We start from the raw sequence: 20,074 nt of genomic DNA on the forward strand, positions 1-20,074 counted from the left end.
TCCTTCTGACTCCCGGGGCCATGCTCCACTAGGCCTCATATATTTGTTGAGCGCTCCTCTGCGCAGAACACTGTACAAAGCGCTTGGGAAAGCAACTCTCCATGTCTCCCGGTCCACCAGGCTGTGTGGACCACTGGATTGACCCAGTGGGGTCTGTCTTATGTTCAGTAGCTGGATCCCCTCATTCATTCATTCATTCATTCAATTGTATTTATTAAGCGCAGAGCGCTGTACTAAGTGCTTGGGAAAGTACACTACAAAATAAACAGTGACAGTCCTTGCCCACAGTCTAGAGGTGGGGAGACAGCCATCAATCCAAATAAATAAAATTACAGATATGTACATAAGTACTGGGTGGAGAGGAAGAGCCAAAGGAGCAAGTCAGGGTGATGCAGAAGGGAGTGGGAGATGAGGAAAAGTGGGGCTTAGTCTGGGAAGGCCTCTGGGAGGAGATGGGCCTTTGAAGGCTTGAATCAATCAGTCAATCAATCGTATTTATTGAGCGCTTACTGTGTGCACAGCACTGTACTAAGCGCTTGGGAAGTACAAGGTGACAACGCTTGAAGCGGGGGAGAGTAATTGTCTTGGATTTGAGAGGGAAGGCTATCTCAGGCCGGAGGTAGGACGTGAGCCAGGGGTCAACAGGCAAGCTGGAGGCCCAGAGAGGAGGTTAGCGGCACCGGAAGAGTGGAATGTGTGGGCTGGGATGGAGAATCAATCAATCAATCAATCAATCAGTCGTATTTAGTGAGCGCTTACTGTGTGCAGAGCACTGTACTAAGCGCTTGGGAAGTACAAGTTGACAACGCTTGAAGCGGGGGAGAGTAATTGTCTTGGATTTGAGAGGGAAGGGTGTCTCAGGCCAGAGGCAGGACGTGAGCCAGGGGTCAACAGGCAAGCTGGAGGCCCAGAGAGGAGGTTAGCGGCACCGGAAGAGTGGAATGTGTGGGCTGGGATGGAGAATCAATCAATCAATCAATCAGTCGTATTTATTGAGCGCTTACTGTGTGCACAGCACTGTACTAAGCGCTTGGGAAGTACAAGTTGGCAACATATAGAGACAGTCCCTACCCAACAGTGGGCTCACGGTCTAAAAGGGGGAGACGACGAACAAAACCAAACATACTAACAAAATAAAATAAATAGAATAGATATGTACAAGTAAAATAAATAGAGTAATAAATATGTACAAACATATATACATATATACAGGTGGTGTGGGAAAGGGAAGGAGGTAAGATGAGGGGGATGGAGAGGGGGACGAGGGGGAGAGGAAGGAAGGGGCTCAGTCTGGAGGGGGCGAGGAAATGGAGAGCTGTGAAGGCAATGGTGAGGAGTTTTCTGTTTGATATGGAGGTGGATTTGCCACAACTGGAGATTTTTGTGGAGGGGGGTGACGTACCTCATTATCTCCCTCCATCCCGCTGCTGACGCTGAGGATGCTGCGGGTACTCGATCGATTGCTGGCGCTACCTAGGTTGCAGACGGAGAAACGAAATGCATAAATGGCACGCCCACTCTCAAAGGTCCAAAGATGATAATGATGGTATTTGTTGAGCGCTTACTATGTGCCAAGCACTGTTCTAAGCGCTGGGCGGGGGGATATAAGATGATCAGATTGTCGCACGTGGGGCTCACAGTCTTCATCCCCGTTTTACAGATGAGGGAACTGAGGCCTAGAGAAGCAAAGTGACTTGCCTAAAGTCACACAGCCGATAAGCCGCGGAGCTGAGATTAGAACCCATGACCTCTGACTCCAAAGCCATGACTCTTTCCATTGAGCCACGCTGCTTTAGCTACGGCACACTGGATTTTCTTTTGTCTTGCTTTCTAGGACAAATGATACATTTGTTTGTCTTATCACTGCAACGCCGGTAACTCGACGGGAGTTGAAAGGCAGACCACCAGATCTTCCCAGATTTCTCTACTAGCCCTAAAAGGTGAAGTCAGGACAACAGTCACAGGCAAATACTATGTGAATTGCCATTTAGTCAGGCAGTCAGTCATATTTCTTGAGCGCTTACTGTGTGCAGAGCACTGTACTGATTGCTTGAAAGAGTACAATATAACAATGAACAAACACATTCTCTGCCCATGGCCACATCATGCTGTAAATATGATAGCCCAGATTATGATCCGAACAATCCTCCAGTTAGACACCTATCTAAACAGTAGTACTAGCAGTATTTATTGCGCGCTCATTGGGTGCAATGTGATGTACTAAATGCTTTGAAAAATATAACAGAAACGTGAGTCTGGCTTCCCATGCACAAAGGAGCTCAAAGATGGAGGAGACAGGCATAAAATATTTACAAACGCAGTAATCAGATAAAATGAATTGATTGTACAATTGAGTACATATATACATATATATATATGTAAAAATGTGTGTGTGTGTGTATATATATATATACACACATAAATATATATGTATATATTTAGAGTACACTATAATATCAGACGCATTCCCTGACCACAACAAGCCCAGAGTCTAGAGGGGGAGACAGACATCAATATAAATAAATAAATAGATAAATAAATAACAGATATATACATATAATAATAATATAATGATGACATTTGTTAAGCGCTTACTATGTGCAAAGGACTGTTCTAAGCACTGGGGAGGATAGAAGGTGATCAGGTTGTCCCACGTGGGGCTCACAGTCTTAATCCCCATTTTACAGATGAGGTGACTGAGGTCCAGAGAAGTGAAGTGACTTGCCCAAAGTCACACAGCTGACAATTGGCGGAGCCGGAATTTGAACCCATGGCCTCTGACTCCGAAGCCTGTGCTCTTTCCACTGAGCCACGCTACATATGTTCCGTGGGGAAGGGAGGGAGGTTGAATGAAGGAGCAAGTAAGAGCGGCGCAGAAGGGAGTGGGAGAAGAGGAGAAAAGGGCTCAGTCAAGGAAGGCTTCCTGGAGGCTTTGAGTGTGGGGGACAGCAATTATCTGTCTGATTTTAGAGATGAGGAAACTGAGGCCCAGAGAAGGGAAGTGGCTTGTCCAGGGTGACAAACGGGGGCAAGCGGTAGAGCTGGGATTAGAAAGGAGGAGTCTGGGCTCCGCATCCAGTGGCGGGGTCAAGCCCGGGCAGTGTCTACTCACTTGCTGTGCTCGAGGTGCTTTCGGTCTTCCAATCTCCCCGCCTTAGCTCCTTCCTCTGAGGGAAGACGCTCTTTCTGGGGCCGCTTTCGTAGACCCCAAATTCCACCCTCCCGCCAAACTGCTGGGAGTGCCGGATGGGGACGGTGATTTCTATGTCTGAAATCGAGAAGGAGAATCAGCACAATAATTACGGTATTTGTTCGGCCCTTACTATGTGCCAGGCACTTGTTCGAAGCGCTGAGGTGGATACAAGTTAATCGGGTTGGACCCAGTCGCTGTCGCACAGAGGGCTCGCAGTCTTAATCCCCGTTCAACAGATGAGGTAAATAAGGGCCAGAGAAGTGCAGTGACTTGCCCAGGGTCACACAGCAGACGAGTGGCAGGGCCGGGATTTGAACTCATGACCTTCTGACCCTCAGGCCCAGGCTCTATCCACTATGCCAGGTAAAGCCACCATTAGACACTTTGTTCCGTTCCCCACCTTCCCCTCCGCCTCGTTCCATTTCTCGGCTAGGAGACACCATCATTCTTGCACCTCCATCCTCTCCACATAATAATAATAATAATAATGGTATTTGTTAAGTGCCTACTATGTGCCAGGCACTGTATTAAGCGCTGGGGTGGATACAAGCAATTCGGGTTGGAGACAGTCCCTTGTCTCCCGTGGGTCTCACAGTCTCAATCCCCATTTTCCAGATGAGGTAACTGAGGCGCGGAGGAGTTAGGTGACATGCCCAGGGTCACACAGCAGATAAGTGGTGGAGCAGGATTAGCACTCATGACCTGACACTGAGGCCCGCGCTCTATCCACTACACTACGCTGCTTCCCTATACGAGAAGCAGCATGGCTCAGTGGAAAGAGCCCGGGCTTGGGAGTCAGAGGTCATGGGTTCTAATCCTGGCTCTGCCACGTGCCTGCTGTGTGACCTTGGGCAAGTCACTTAACTTCTCTGAGCCTCAGTTGCCTCATCTGTAAAATGGGGATTAAGACTGTGAGCCCCACGGGGGACAACCTGATAGCCTGTATCTACCTCAGCGCTTTGCATTTATTAACCACTTACTATGTGCTTCTAGACTGTGAGCCCGCTGCTGGGAAGGGACCGTCTCTATCTGTTGCCAACTTGGACTTCCCAAGCGCTTAGTACAGTGCTGTGCACACAGTAAGCACTCAGTAAATATGATTGAATGAATGAATGAATGAATTCTATTTATTTTATTTGGTTTATATGTTTTGTCTGTCTCCCCCTTCTAGACGGTGAGCCCGCTGTTGGGTAGGGACCTTCTCTATCTGTTGCCAACTTGGACTTCCCAAGCGCTTACTACAGTGCTCTGCACACAGTAAGCGCTCAATAAATACGATTGAATGAATGCATGAATGCTTTGCACACAGTAAGCGCTTACCAAATGCCACACGGCCGACAATTGGCGGAGCGGGATTTGAACCCACCCATGACCTCTGACTCCCAAGCCCGGGCTCTTTCCATTGAGCCATGCTGCTTATCATCCTCATCATCATTACTATTTGATCTCCATTCTGAAACAGCTGGGGGTCTGTTTGTCCTCTCAGTTCTACTTTCTTTCAATCAATCAATCAGTCAATTGTATTTATTGAGCACTTACTGTGTGCAGAGCACTGTACTAAGCGCTTGGGAAGTACAAGTTGGCAACATATAGAGACGGTCCCTACCCAACAGTGGGCTCCCAGTCTAAAAGCATTCCCAGATCCCCACCTACATTCAGCTGGGACAGTTTCAAGCCGCAGACCCGTTACCACCCAGCAAGTAATAATAATAATAACTGTGGTATATGTGCCAAGGACTGTACTAAGCACTGGGGTAGGTACAAGTTAATCAGGTTGGACAGAGTCCCAGCGTGGAGCTCACAAGTCTAAGTAGGAGAGAGAACAGGTACTTAATCCCTATTTTACTTATGAGGAAACTGAGGCACAGAGGGGTTAAGTAACTTGCCCAAGGTTACACAGCAGGTAGGTGGGGAAGAAGATAAAGTAGGTCAAAAATTTGATAATCAAGGATACAGTTCTGTCGACTGTAAGCTCCTCGTGGGCAGGGATCATTTCTACCAACTCTATTGTGTGGTACATTCTTAAGGACTTACCCAAATGCTCTGCACACAGGGAGCACTCGATAAATACCACTGATTGATTACATAGATAGCGCTTCAAGAAGAAAATACCATTAGCCATCCCAGATCAATCAATCATTCAACTGTATTAATTGAGCGCTTACTGTGTGCAGAGCACTGTACTAAGCACTTGGGAAGTACAAGTTGGCAACATATAGAGATGGTCCGTACCCAACAGTGGGCTCACAGTCTAAAAGGGGGAGACAGAGAACAAAACCAAACACACTAACAAAATAAAATAAATAGAATAGATATGTACAAGTAAAATAAATAAATAAATAAATAGAGTAATAAATATGTACAAACATATATCCATATATACAGGTGCTGTGGGGAAGGGAAGGAGGTAAGATGGGGGATGGAGAGGGGGAAGAGGGAGAGAGGAAGGAACGGGGTCAGTCTGGGAAGGCCTCCTGGAGGAGGTGAGCTCTCAGGAGGGCCTTGAAGGGAGGAAGACAGCTAGCTTGGCGGATGTGGGGAGGGAATTAACCCTAGAATTAGAATTAACCCTAACAGTGGTTGTAGGTGAACAAAGGTAATTACTGTTTGCCCAGATCTATATCTTGTCTCTGATCCCATTAACTCTGATTCTCCAGGTGAATATTCAATCTAATTAAAGATTCATTCATTCATTCAATCTTATTTATTGGGTGCTTACTGTGTGCAGAACACTGTACTAAGCACTTGGGAAGTCCAAGTTGGCCACATCGAGAGACGGTCCCTACCCAACAATGGGCTCACAGTCTAGGAGGGGGAGACAGACAACAAAACAAAACATATGGGCAAGTGTCAAGTCATCAGAATAAATAGAAGTAAAGCTAGCTGCACATCATTAGCAACATAAATAGAATAGTAATTATGTACAAGTAAAATAAATGAAATAAAGATAAATACCGGGGTGCTTCCCTGACTTTTGCTTCTCCTTCTGTCTTCGGGTAATGCTGTCCCTCAGTCGTTTGAGATTTTCCTGAAAGAATGAAAAGATGCTTAATAATATAATAATAATAATAATAATAATAATAATAATAATGGCATTTGTGAAACACTTACTATGTGCCAAGCACTATTCTAAGCTGGGGGAGATACAAGGTAATCAGGTTGTCCCATGTGGGGCTCACAGTTTTAATCCCCATTTTACAGATGAGGAAACTGAAGCATAAAGAAGTTAGGAGGCCTTCCCAGACTGAGCCCCTTCCTTCCTCTCCCCCTTGTCTCCCTCTCCATCCCCCTCATCTTACCTCCTTTCCTTCCCCACAGCACCTGTATATATGTATATATATTTGTACATATTTATTACTCTATTTATTTATTTATTTAGTTAGTTTACTTGTACATATCTATCCTATTTATTTTATTTTGTTAGTATGTTTGGTTTTGTTCTCTGTCTCCCCCTTTTAGACTGTGAGCCCACTGTTGGGTAGGGACTGTCTCTATATGTTGCCAATTTGTACTTCCCAAGCGCTTAGTACAGTGCTCTGCACATAGTAAGCGCTCAATAAATATGATTGATTGATTGATTGATTAAGTGATTTGTCCATAGTCACACAGCTGACAAGTGGCGGAGCCAGGATTAGAACCCACGACCTCTGACTCCTAAATCCATGCTCTTTCCACTAAGCCATGGTTAGTATATATATATATGTTTGTATGTATTTATTACTCTATTTATTTATTTATTTTATTTGTACATGTTTATTCTATTTATTTTATTTTGTTAATATGTTTTGTTTTGTTCTCTGTCTCCCCCTTCTAGACGGTGAGCCCGCTGTTGGGTAGGGACCGTCTCTATATGTTGCCAACTTGTACTTCCCAAGCGCTTAGTACAGTGCTCTGCACACAGTAAGCGCTCAATAAATACAATTGAATGAATAAATGAATGAATGCTCTTTACAGGGGAGAGGGCAAATGCACGCTGGATTATTTTTATTGACACAAGAATTTACTCAGATTTCATTCTCTTTAACATTACATCACATTGACAGTATAACCAATCCGACTTTGAGGTTCAGGCCAAATTCGCCCGACCCAAAGAGAAATCCATTATCGTGCATGCTTCTGTGCATCTAGCTGTATTTGTATTTATTCTGATCAATCAATCAATCGTATTTATTGAGCACTTACTGTGTGAAGAGCACTTGACACCTGTCCACATGTTTTGTTTTGTTGTCTGTCTCCCCCTTCTAGACTGTGAACCCGTTGTTGGGTAGGGACCGCCTCTAAATGTTGCTGACTCGGACTTCACAAGCGCTTAGTACAGTGCTCTGCACACAAGCGCTTAATTAATACGATCGAATGAATGAATGAAATGCTTTTTAGAATTTTATGGGTCATAAACATTACTCTATTTATTTATTTATTTTACTTGTACATATCTATCCTATTTATTTTATTTTGTTGGTATGTTTGGTTTTGTTCTCTGTCTCCCCCACTTTTAGACTGTGAGCCCACTGTTGGGTAGCGACTGTCTCTATGTGTTGCCAATTTGTACTTCCCAAGCGCTTAGTACAGTGCTCTGCACATAGTAAGCGCTCAATAAATACGATTGATGATGATGATGATGATGATTTAAGAATCTCCTTGCTTTAAGACCGGGCCAGGATTAGCGAACCACTGACATTTCCAGTTCTATTTTGAGGCAACTGTACATAGGAAAAAGAATGTGTCTGCTAATTCTGCTGTATTATACTCCCCCAAGCGTTAACTACAGTGCTCCGCACAGAGTAGGAGCTCAATAAATACCACTGATTGACTGACAGGACAGTAAATCAGCACTTACCTGTTTTCCTGGGGAATTAATTCAAAACAGACACGCATAAGAGTAGATGGTAAACTCTTTGAGGCCAAGGATCTCGCCCGGTAATACTACTGTACTATCTTAAGGGCTTAGTAGTAGTACTAATAATGATAATAATAATAATAATAATAATAATAATAATAATGGTATTTGTTAAGCACTTACTATGTGCCAAGCACTGTTTTAAGCACTGGGATAGGTTATCAGGTTGTTTCAAGAAGCAGTGTGGCTCAATGGAAAGAGCCCGGGCTTTGGAGTCAGAGGTCATGGGTTCGAATCCCAGCTCTGCCACATGTCTGCTGTGTGACCTTGGGCAAGTCACTTAACTTCTCTGAGCCTCAGTTACCTCATCTGTAAAATGAGAACTAAGACTGTGAGCCCCACGTGGGACAACCTGATTACCTTGTAGCCCCCCCAGCACTTAGAACAGTGCTTTGCACATAGTAAGCGCTTAACGAATGCCATTATTATTATTATTATTATTATTATTAATCCCCATTTTACAGATGAGGTAACTGAGGCACAGAGAAGTGAAGTGATTTGCCCAAAGTCACACAACTGATTAGTGGCAGAGCCGGGATTAGAACCCACAACCTAAGACTCCCAAGCCCGGGCTCTTTCCACTGAGCCACGCTGCTTCTCAGTACAGCACTTCACATTCAGTGATTAGTCCTGAATAATTTTTCCTCCAAAACTCTATTACAGCCCCAAAATGCTCTGGAGATTTTCACGAAGATCCAAGTGAGTCAATTTAATGGAGACGGATTGACTGAATATTTGGAGGAAATCAGTTCTTTCAATTCTTATTCTATCAAATCTCTACATAATTAGTGTGAGACTTAATGGGTGCCACCCAGGATCTCAGACCCAGGATCTTCTAGACTGTGAGCCCACTGTTGGGTAGGGACTATCTCTATATGTTGCCAACTTGTACTCCCCAAGCGCTTAGTACAGTGCTCTGCACACAGTAAGCGCTCAATAAATATGATTGATGGATTGATTGATTGATCTCACCAAATCCTTTCCTATACTGACAACATGGAGGGCTCTAAGAAAATAAATTTTTTTTTAATGGCATTTATTAAGCGCTTACTAGGTGCAAAGCACTGTTCTAAGCCCTGGGGAGGTTACAAGGAGATCAGGTTGTCCCACGGGGGGCTCAAAGTCTTCATCCCCCTTTTACAGATGAGGGAACTGAGGCACAGGGAAGTGAAGTGATTTGCCCAAAGTCACACAGCTTGGTGGAGCTGGGATTTGAACCAATGACCTCTGTCTCCAAAGCCCGGACTCTTTCATTTATTCATTCATTCATTCAATCGTATTTATTGAGCGCTTACTGTGTGCAGAGCACTGGACTAAGCGCTTGGGAAGTACAACTAAGTGCTTGGGAAGTACAAAGCGCTTTCCACTGAGCCACACTGCTTCAATGGAATTAGCCACCCAAGAAACTACCTGCACTTCCACTGCTCTGCAATCAAACAAGCAACAACGTTTATGGAGCTTTTACTGTGCGCAGAGCACTGTACTAAGCATTTGGGAGCGTACAGTGAGAAATAGCGTGGCAAGAAGGATAGAGCACAGGCCTGGGAGTATGAGGTCAGGGGTTCTCATCCCACCTCCACCACATGTCTGCTGTGTGACCTTGGGCAAGTCACCTCACTTCTCCGGGCCTCAGTTACCTCATCTGTAAAATGGAGATTGAAACTGGGAGCCCCACGTGGAACAGGGACTGTGTCCAACCCAATTTGCTCGTATCCACCCCAGCGTTTAGTAATAATAATGATGATGGCAGTTGTTAAGTGCTTACTAGAAGCAGTATGGCTCAGTGGAAAGAGCATGGGCTTTGGAGTCAGAGGTCAAGGGTTCAAATCCCGGCTCCGCCACTTGTCAGCTGTGTGACTCTAGGCAAGTCACTTAATCAATCGTATTTATTGAGCGCTTACTGTGTGCAGAGCACTGTACTAAGCGCTTGGGAAGTACAAGTTGGCAACATATAGAGTTCCTACCCAACAGTGGGCTCACAGTCTAAAAGAGTGGGCTCCTTCCCTGTGCCTCAGTTACCTCATCTGTAAAAAGGGGATTAAGACTGGGAACCCCCCGAGGGACAACCTGATCACCTTGTAACCTCCCCAGTGCTTAGAACAGTGCTTTGAACATAGTAAGCACTTAATAAATGCCATCATTATTATTATTATTATTACTATGTGCCAAGCACCTTTCTATAGCACTGGGGTAGATAATCAGGTTGTCCCACGTGGAGTTCACAGTCTTAATCCCCATTTTACAGGTGAGGGAACTGAGGCACAGAGAAGTTTAATGACTTGCCCAAAGTCACACGCTAATTATTCATTCAATCATATTTAATGAGTGCTTACTGTGTGCAGAGAACTGTACTAAGCGCTTGGGAAGTACAAGTCGGCAACATATAGAGACGGTCCCTACCCAACAATGGGTTCACAGTCTAGAAGGGGGAGATAGACAACAAAACAAAGCTTGCAGACAGGTGTCAAAATCGTCAGAACAAGTAGAATTAAAGCTATGTGCACATCATTAACAAAATAAATAGAATAGTAAATATGTACAGGTAAATTAAGTAGAGTAAGAAATCTGTACAAATATATATACAAGTGCTGTGGGGAGGGGAAGGAGGTAGGGCCGGAGGGATGGGGAGTTGGAGAGGAAAAAGGGGGCTCAGTCTGGGAAGGCCTCCTGGAGGAGGTGAGCTCTCAGTAGGTGAGCGCTGATATCTATAATTCCATTTATTTATATTGATGCTATTAATTCCTGTTTACTTGTTTTGAGGTCTGTCTCCCCTCTTCTAGACTGTAAGCCCGGTATGGGCAGGGATTGTCTCTATTGCTAAATTTTACTTTCCAAGTGCTTAGTACAGTACTCTGCAAACAGTAAGCGCTCAATAAATATGAATGACTTAATGAATTCATTTACCTATGGACCAAGCACAAGAGATAAGCTCAGAGAAGTCACCTGGATTTCCTTGGTCTTTGACTGTCTTGTCTACTTGGGGCAAGGTGGCTCAAAGATTTAGAGTTCATTCACTCAGTTAACCATATTTATTGAGTGCTTACTGTGTGCAAAGCACTCAGAGCTTGGGAGAGTACAATACAACAACAGATACATAGAAGTCACACACAAAACGCTTTCCAAGTGAGCTATTTTTTTATGGTATTTCTTAAGTACTTACTATGTGCCAGGCACTGTCTATGACTGAGCTCATCTTCCCTCCCAAGCCCTGTCCTCTCCCTGACTTTCCCATCACTGTAGATGGCACTACCATCCTTCCCGTCTCACAAGCCCACAACCTTTGTGTCATCCTCGACTCCGCTCTCTCATTCACCCCAAACATCCAATCCATCACCAAAACCTGCAGGTCTCACCTCCACAACATCGCCAAGATCTGCCCTTTCCTCTCCATCCAAACCGCTACCTTGCTAGTTTAATCTTTCATCCTATCCTGACTGGATTACTGCATCAGCCTCCCCTCTGATCTCCCAACCTCCTGTCTTTCCCCGTTTCAGTCTATACTTCACTCTGCTGCCCAGATCATCTTTCTACAGAAACTCTCAGGGCATGTCACTCCCGTCCTCAAAAATCTCCAGTGGCTGCCTATCAACCTTCGAATCAAGCAAAAACTCCTCACCCTCGGCTTCAAGGCTGTCCATCCCCTCACCCCCTCCAACCTCACCTCCCTTCTCTCCTTCTCCAGCCCAGCCCGCACCCTCTGCTCCTCTGCTGCTAACCTCATTGTGCCTCGTTCTTGCCTGTCCCGCCGTCGACCTCTGGCCTATGTCCTACCTCTGGCCTGGAATGCCCTCCCTCCTCATATCGCCAAACTAGCTCTCTCCTTCCCTTCAAAGCCCTACTGAGAGCTCACCTCCTCCAGGAGGCCTTCCCAGACTGAGCCCTCCTTTTCCTCTCCTCCTCCTCTTCTCCCCATCAACCCCCTCCCTCCCTCTGCCCTACCCACTTCCCCTCCCCACAGCACTTGTATATATTTGTATATATTTATTACTCTATTTTATTAATGATGTGTATATAGCTAGAATTCTATTTATTCTGATGATATTGACGCCTGTCTACTTGTTTTGTTTTGTTGTCTGTCTCCCCCTTCTAGACCGTGAGCCCATTGTTCGGTAAGGACTGTCTCTATGTGTTGCCGATTTATACTTCCCAAGTGCTTAGTACAGTGCTCTGCACACAGTAAGCGCTCAATAGATACTATTGAATGAATGAATGAATGCAGCGCTGGGATAGATAGAAGTTTATCAGGTTGGACGCAGTCCCTGTCCCACATAGGGCTCACACTCTTAATCCCCATTTTACCGATGAGGTAACTGAGGCCCACAGAAGTGAAGTGACTTGTCCAAGGTCACACAGCAGACATTGGCAGAGGCCAAGATTAGAACCCTGGTCCTTCTTACTCCCAGGCCTGTGCTCTATTCACTAGGACACGCTGCTTCTCTGCTAAATTGCTTTTTCAATTCCAACTTATGCTAGAGCCCCACTTTCCTGTGAGGAGCTACAAAGGACATCTCAGCCATCCAGGAATCTTTTGGCAGTTGGGGCCCACGTACACACTTTTGCGCACGAGTGTGCAGACGCGCACACACGCAACACACACGCCCGGAACAAAAGGAAAGTTACCTGTTGAAAGCGAAATGACTCTGATCTCTTCTTCTGATTGAGCTGCCATTCCTTGAAATGGAGCACGGCCTCGTCCACATTGACGATGCCGAGTTTCACTTGCTCCTGTAGGGTAATGAGCTGCCGCTGACCGGGAGTCTTCATCCCAGCAAATGGGTCGTATATGCTTGACTGGGGTCTGTCTCTTGTAGGCCTGACGGCTGGTTCTGGAAAAAAACAGCAAATTTTGGTTTTCTCTCTCTCCTTTCCCTCTCTCCCACTTCCCCTCTTTCTTCCTCTCCCTCCCTCTCTTTCCCCTTCCCTCTTCCTCTCCCTTTTTCTCTACCTCTCCCTTCTCCTATTCCTTTCCTTCTCCCTTTTCCTCTCCTTCTCCCTCTCCCTTTTTCCCCCTCGGCATGGCTAAATGTGCCAGCAGGGCATTCCAAGGCTGCTAACCCAGCAGGAACGGGAGGGCAGGAGACAGGACAAGATGTTACCATCTACAGCTGATAGAGAACAACGGGAAGGTGGGGGTTAGGAGAGTAAAAGGAAATAAAAAACACTAGCAGTTCCAAGGACAATTAGCTCAGTGAAGCCATGACGACAGTGCTAAGGTTGAAGGAGGATAGAAAACATTAGATATCATGCTTCAGGAAAGCTTTAAAAGCACGTCTCCTCCAAGAAGTCTTCTCTAAGTCCTCATTTTCTCAATTCAATTTGAGTCAATTGTATTCATTCATTCAATCGTATTTGTTGAGCGCTTACTATGTGCAGAGCACCGTACTAAGCGCTTGGGAAGTACAAGTTGGCAACATACAGAGACGGTCCCTACCCAACAGCGGGCTCACAGTCTCGAAGGGGGAGAGTGCTTAATGAGTGTTTAATGTGTGCACAGCACTATACTAAAGCTCCGAGGAAATAGACACAGTTGGGAATTGGACATGGTCCCTGTCCTTTAGGAATGTTCATAAATGAAAAATTTAGGTGTCAAGCACTGTGCTGTAAGACACCAGATAATAAATCAAATCAATCAATCATATTTACTGAGTGCTTATCATGAGTACTTGGGACAGCACTATGTAATAGTGCTCATAATAGTGCACTAATAGTGTAATAGAAGCAGCATGGCTCAGTAGAAGCAGCGTGGCTCAGTGGGAAGAGCATGGGCTTTGGAGTCAGAGGTCATGGGTTCAAATCCCAGCTCCACCGCTTGTCAGCTGTGTGACTTTGGGCAAGTCACTTAACTTCTCTGTGCCTCAGTTACCTCATCTGTAAAATGGAGATTAAGACTGTGAGCCCCCTGTGGGACAACCTGATCACCTTGTAACCTCCCCAGTGCTTAGAACAGTGCACTGCACATAGTAAGTGCTTAATAAATGCCATTATTATTATTATTATTATTATTATTGAGTGGGTAGACACATTCTCTGCCCAGAAGGAGCATACAGTCTATAGGGAATTATTATTAATAATAATTGTAATAATAATAATAATGGTATTTGTTAAACGCTTACTATATGCCAGAAACTGTACTACATGCTGGGGTGCTTACAAGCAAATTGGGTTGGACACGGTCCCTGTCTTGCATAGGGCTCACAGTCTTAATCCCCATTTTACAGATGAGGTAACCGAGGCCCTGAGAAGTGAAGTGACTTGCCCAGGGTCACACAACAGACAAGGGATGGAGCTGGGATTAGAATCTATGACCTTAAGACACCCAGGCCCATGCTCTAGCCACTACACCAAGTTCCAGTCCCGCGTAAGGTTCACAGTCTAAGTTGGAGGGAGAGCAGGTATAAATGCTTAGTACAGTGCTTTGCACACAGCAAGCACTCAATAAATACAATTGAATGAATTGCCATTTTATAGATGAGGAAACTTAGGCCAACAGTAACTAAATGATGATGATGGTATTTGTTCATTCATTCATTCACTCATTCAATCGTATTTACTGAGTGCTTGCTGTGTGCAGAGCATTGTACTAAGCGCTTGGGAAGTACAATTCATTCATTCATTCAATCATATTTATTGAGCACTTACTGTGTGCAGAGCACTGTACTAAGCGCTTGGGAAGTACAAGTTGGCAACATATAGAGACGGTCCCTACCCAACAGCGGGCTCACAGTCTAGAAGGGGGAGACAGACAACAAAACAAAACATATTAACAAAATAAAATAAATAGAATAGATATGTACAAGTAAAATAGGGTAATAAATATGTACAACCATATATACATATATACAGGTGCTGTGGGGAGGGGAAGGAGGTAAGGCGGGGGGTTGGGGAGGGGGAGAGGAAGGAGGAGAAGGAGAGGGTTCAGTCTGGGAAGGCCTCCTGGAGGAAGTGAGCTCTCAGTAGGGCTTTGAAGGGAGGAAGAGAGCTAGCTTGGCGGATGTGCGGAGGGAGGGCATTCTAGGCCAGGGGCACTTACTATGTGCCAAGCACCGTTCTAAGTGCTGGGGTAGATACAAGTTAATCGGGTTGTCCCACTTGGGGCTCACAGACTTAATCCCCATTTTACAGATGAGGTCACTGAGGCACAGAGAAGTTAAACGACTTGCCTGAAGTCAAACATATGTCAAGTGGCAGAGCCGGGATTAGAACCCACAACCTCTGTCTTCCAAGCCCATGCTCTTTTCAATAAGCCACCCTGCTTCTCTCTGGTTTGCCCAAGGTCACACAGCAGGCAAACAGAGAAGCCGGGATAAGAACCGGGGTCTCCTGTCTCCCCATTCCATGCTCTTTCCACAAAGCCATTTAAAAGGACTCCTAGAAACTACCCAGTACTGGTCTGTTTTGAGGGATGAAATAGTTGGGGGATGGAATAGAAGCAGTAGGAGCAGATCATTCATTCATTCATTCAACCATATTTATTGAGTGCTTACTGTGTGCACAGCACTGTACTAATCAATCAATCGTATTTATTGAGCACTTACTGTGTGCACAGCACTGTACTAAGCGCTTGGGAAGTACAAGTCGGCAACATCTAGAGATGGTCCCTACCCAACAACGGGTTCACAGTCTAGAAGCGGGAGACAGACAATAAAACAAACACGTGGACGGGTGTCAAGGCATCAGAATAAATAGAAATACAGCTAGATGCACATCATTAACAAAATAAATAGAAGAGTAAATATGTACAGGTCAAATAAATAGAGTAATAAATCGGTACAAACATCAGATCACACTTGGAAATGATTCCAATCAAACCAAAAGGACATAACAGAGGCAAATTCTCCCCAAACCAACTGGAGAGAGAAGTTCGGACTGACCTGCCCTCATGCTCTCTGCCGACGTGTACAGGTTTCCAGGCCTTTCTCGATTTCTCTCTCCAAACACTTCAAAACAAAGAGTGCCATGTTTCAGGGGTCGAAGAGACGAACATTTCCCCGTCCCTTCCTCCCGAAGGCCCTTCTCCCTCACCCCAAAAAGGGCTGTGCAAACTCTGTACACGACGAAACCGTGGGGACGAAGCGCTCTCTTAGTGGAAGCTCAGGATTTCAATGCAATAGTTTGAGGCAAGTTAATAAAGGAATCAGTTGAACGGGAGCAAAATTCAATGGTCCCAAATTGCTAAGACTTTAGGTTGGATGCTCCGGTTTTTCTAAACCCCTTCACTGACCCGGTGACTAGACCCCTTAACTGATTCATTTAATATCTGGTAAAATAGCCATTCCCCCTGCCCCCTCAGGGTCGCACCTGGAAAGTTTCCAGTCCTCTACCAGTCTCAACTATAATAATAATAATAATAATGATCTACCAGTCTCAACTATAATAATAATAATAATAATGTCATTTATTAAGTGCTTACTACGTGCAAAGCACTGTTCTAAGTGCTGGGGAGGTTACAAGGTGATCCAGTTGTCCCACGCGGGGCTCACAGTCTTAACCCCCATTTTACAGATGAGGGAACGGAGGCACAGAGAAGTGAAGTGATTTGCCCAAAGTCACACAGCTGACAAGTGGCGGAGCCGGGATTAGAACCCATGACCTCTGACTCCAAAGCCCTTGCTCTTTTCACTGAGCCATGCTGCTTCTCATAATAATAATAATAATAATAATGGCATTTGTTAAGTGCTTACTATGTGCAGAGCACTGTTCTAAGCGCTGGGGGGGGTACAATGTGATCAAGTTGTCCCACGTGGGGCTCACAGTCTTAATCCCCATTTTTACAGATGAGGGAACTGAGGCTCAGAGAAGTTAAGTGACTTGCCCAAGGTCACACAGCAGACTTCTGGTGGAGCCGGGATTCGAACCCCTGACCTCTGACTCCAAAGCCCGTGCTCTTTCCACTGAGGAAGGGTCGAGCTGAGGCCTACCCATTCCACTCCTAGCTCGGGCATTCGCTGGTGAGTGGAAGACAATCTGCTCCAAATCAAAACTCCCCTGTGCTGGGCAGGAGAGAGTTAAGGGCAGAGACTCAAGTTGACTGCGCGGAAGGAGGCGATGGTAAAACACTTCCGGATTTTTCCCAAGAAAATTCCACGGACACACTTCCACAACGGTTGCAGATGGAGAGGGGGGCAGTCGGGGAGCGGTGTGACGGTGCTGTCGCTACGGGTCAGAGACGACTCGACAGCGTAAGACAAGACAAAAATAGCCATCCAGTAGGAGAAGGGGAAGAAGAGGAAAAGAGACTGATGCCTATATAACTCAGACTTGGACTATAGTGCAAGCTCTTTTTGTAATGGTACTTGTTAGGCACTTAGTCTGTGCCAGTCACTGGGCTTTATACAAGATAATCTGGTTGGATACAGTCTCTGTCCCACATGGGACTCACAGTCTAAGTAGGAGGAGGAACAGGTACTTAATTCCCATTTTTCAGTTGAGGAAACTGAGGTATGGAGAAGAAACGTGCCCAGGGTCACCGAGCAGACAAGTGGCAGAGCTGGAATTAGAACCCAGGTCCTCTCAGGCTGATTAGATCATGCTATGCGCAAACTTCAGTTAAGGAAACCGAGGCACAGAGAAGTGACGTGCCCAGGGTCACCGAGCAGAGCTGGAATTAGAACCCAGGTCCTCTGACTCCCGGGCTGATTAGATCATGCTATGCCCAAACTCTAGGACTGTATTCCCCGTGCTGGGAATGAGCCTGCCACCTGCCCTAAGCTCCCTTGTGTATGTGAGTTCCTCCAAGAGGTGTTCCCTGATCTTCTCCCATTTCCTTCTGCATAATAATAATAATAATAATGATAGTATACGTTAAGCACTTATTATGTGCAAAGCACTGTTCTAAGCGCCGGGGAGATTACAAGGTGATCAGGTTGTCCCACGGGGGGCTCACAGTTGTAATCTCCATTTTACCGATGAGGTAACTGAGGCCCAGAGAAGTGACTTGCCCAAAGTCACACAGCTGACAGTTGCCGGAGCCGGGATTCGAACCCATGACCTCTGACTCCAAAGCCCGGGCTCTTTCCACTGAGCCACGCTGCTTCTTCTAGACTGTGAGCCCACTGTTGGGTAGGGACTGTCTCTATGTGTTGCCGACTTGTACTTCCCAAGTGCTTAGTACAGTGCTCTGCACACAGTAAGCACTCAATAAATACGACTGATTGATTGATTGATTCTTTATCACCCTTGCACCTGGATTTGCATACTCCTCCCTCAGCCCCACAGCTCTTATGTACGTAACCGTAATTTATTCATTTTTATTAATGTCTGTCTCCCCATCTCAACTGTGAGCTCCTTGTGGGCAGGGAATATGTCTACCAAATCTGTTGTACCACACACTCCCAAGCACTTTGTTCATTGCTTTATACATAGTAAACGCTCAATAAATTGATTGATTGATCGACTGAAGCCGCCCCTTTGTGGTCCTCCCAACCCATCTGCATCCTTTTTCTACATGTAAATCCATTTCTTTATGCATTTATCTAGTCATTTTTTGTTTACCTCTGCTGTTACTGGTTGCATCTATGTTCAATCAATTGTACTTATTAAGCGCTTACTGAATGCAGAGCCTAAGCGCTTAGCACTGTTTTATGTTCACCCTTTAGTTCTGATTGTAGGCATTCGTTCAATCATATTTATTGAACACTTACTGTGTGCAAAGCACTGTACTAAGCACTTAAGGTATGTAATCCATGCCTGCACCTCTTTGGGTGCATTTTACTGTACTCAGTCAATCCTATTTATTAAGTGCAGAGCACTGTACTAAGCGCTTAGCACTGTATTATGTTCACCCTTTAGTTCTGGTTGTAGGCATTCGTTCAATCGTACTTATTGAACACTTACTGTGTGCAAAGCACTGTACTAAGCACTTAAGGTATGCAATCCATGTCTGCACCTCTTTGGGTGCATTTTATTGTACTCAGTCAATCCTATTTATTAAGTGCAGAGCACTGTACTAAGCGCTTAGCACTGTATTATGTTTCCCCTTTAGTTCCGATTGTAGGTATTCGTTAAATCGTACTTATTGAACACTTACTGTGTGCAAAGCACTGTACTAAGCACTTAAGGTATGCAATCCATGTCTGCACCTCTTTGGGTGCGTTTTATTGTACTCAGTCAATCCTATTTATTAAGTGCAGAGCACTGTACTAAGTACTGTATTATGTTCGCCCTTTAGTTCCGATTGTAGGTATTCGTTCAATCGTACGTATTGAACACTTACTGTGTGCAAAGCACTGTACTAAGCACTTAAGGTATGCAAACCATGTCTTTGGGTGCGTTTTATTGTACTCAGTCAATCCTATTTATTGAGTGTTTATTGTGTGCAGAGCACTGAACCTAGCGCTTGGGAGAGTAAAATTTAACACTAAACAGACACAGTCCCTGCCCACAAAGCCTCTAAGCATCTAGTATAATGCTCCACAGAGTGTAGATGCTCAATCCTGGTGGTGGTGGTTATGTTGCCAATTAGTACTTCCCAAGCGCTTAGTACAGTGCTCTGCACATAGTAAGCGCTCAATAAATACGATTGATGATGATGATGGGAGAGGGTTGTTGGGTTGCTAGGGACAACTGAATGGCTGTCCAACCCTAGCTAGTCCAACTCTTCCAAGCAACCTCAGAGGGCCTGCTGGGAAACTCCCTGGCCGACTTATTAGGCCCCGCTTCCAATAATAATAATAATAATGATAATAATAATAATAATAACTGTGGTATTTGTTAAGTGCTTCCTATGTGCCAGGCATTAATATTGGATACAAGCAAATGGGGTTGGACACAGTCCCTGTCATCATCATCATCATCAATCATATTTATTGAGCGCTTACTACGTGCAGAGCACTGTACTAAGCGCTTGGGAAGTACAAGTTGGCAACATATAGAGAGAGTCCCTACCCAACAGTGGGTTCACAGTCTAAAAGGGGCCCTCGTGGGGCTCGCAGCCTCAATCCCCATCTTCCAGACGAGCGAACTGAGGCCCAGAAGTGAAGCGAGTT

The 20,074-nt window shown here is 45.2% G+C and overlaps 1 protein-coding gene across 1 annotated transcript in view; it reads right to left on the reverse strand.

Annotated features, from left to right (window-relative positions):
• Positions 1-20,074, reverse strand: part of PIK3AP1 (phosphoinositide-3-kinase adaptor protein 1) — a 197,880-nt gene that overhangs the window by 17,108 nt on the left and 160,698 nt on the right. The window contains exons 11-15 of the mRNA XM_038743874.1: positions 15,962-16,027; positions 12,711-12,916; positions 6,149-6,221; positions 3,113-3,268; positions 1,403-1,473 (exon numbers count right to left, since the gene is read on the reverse strand). Coding sequence (XP_038599802.1) covers positions 1,403-1,473; positions 3,113-3,268; positions 6,149-6,221; positions 12,711-12,916; positions 15,962-16,027 — 572 coding nt within the window. The remainder of the gene's footprint in view (positions 1-1,402; positions 1,474-3,112; positions 3,269-6,148; positions 6,222-12,710; positions 12,917-15,961; positions 16,028-20,074) is intronic.

This window comes from Tachyglossus aculeatus, chromosome 3, assembly GCF_015852505.1.
Source record: "Tachyglossus aculeatus isolate mTacAcu1 chromosome 3, mTacAcu1.pri, whole genome shotgun sequence".
In the NCBI taxonomy this organism is placed as follows: domain Eukaryota; kingdom Metazoa; phylum Chordata; class Mammalia; order Monotremata; family Tachyglossidae; genus Tachyglossus; species Tachyglossus aculeatus.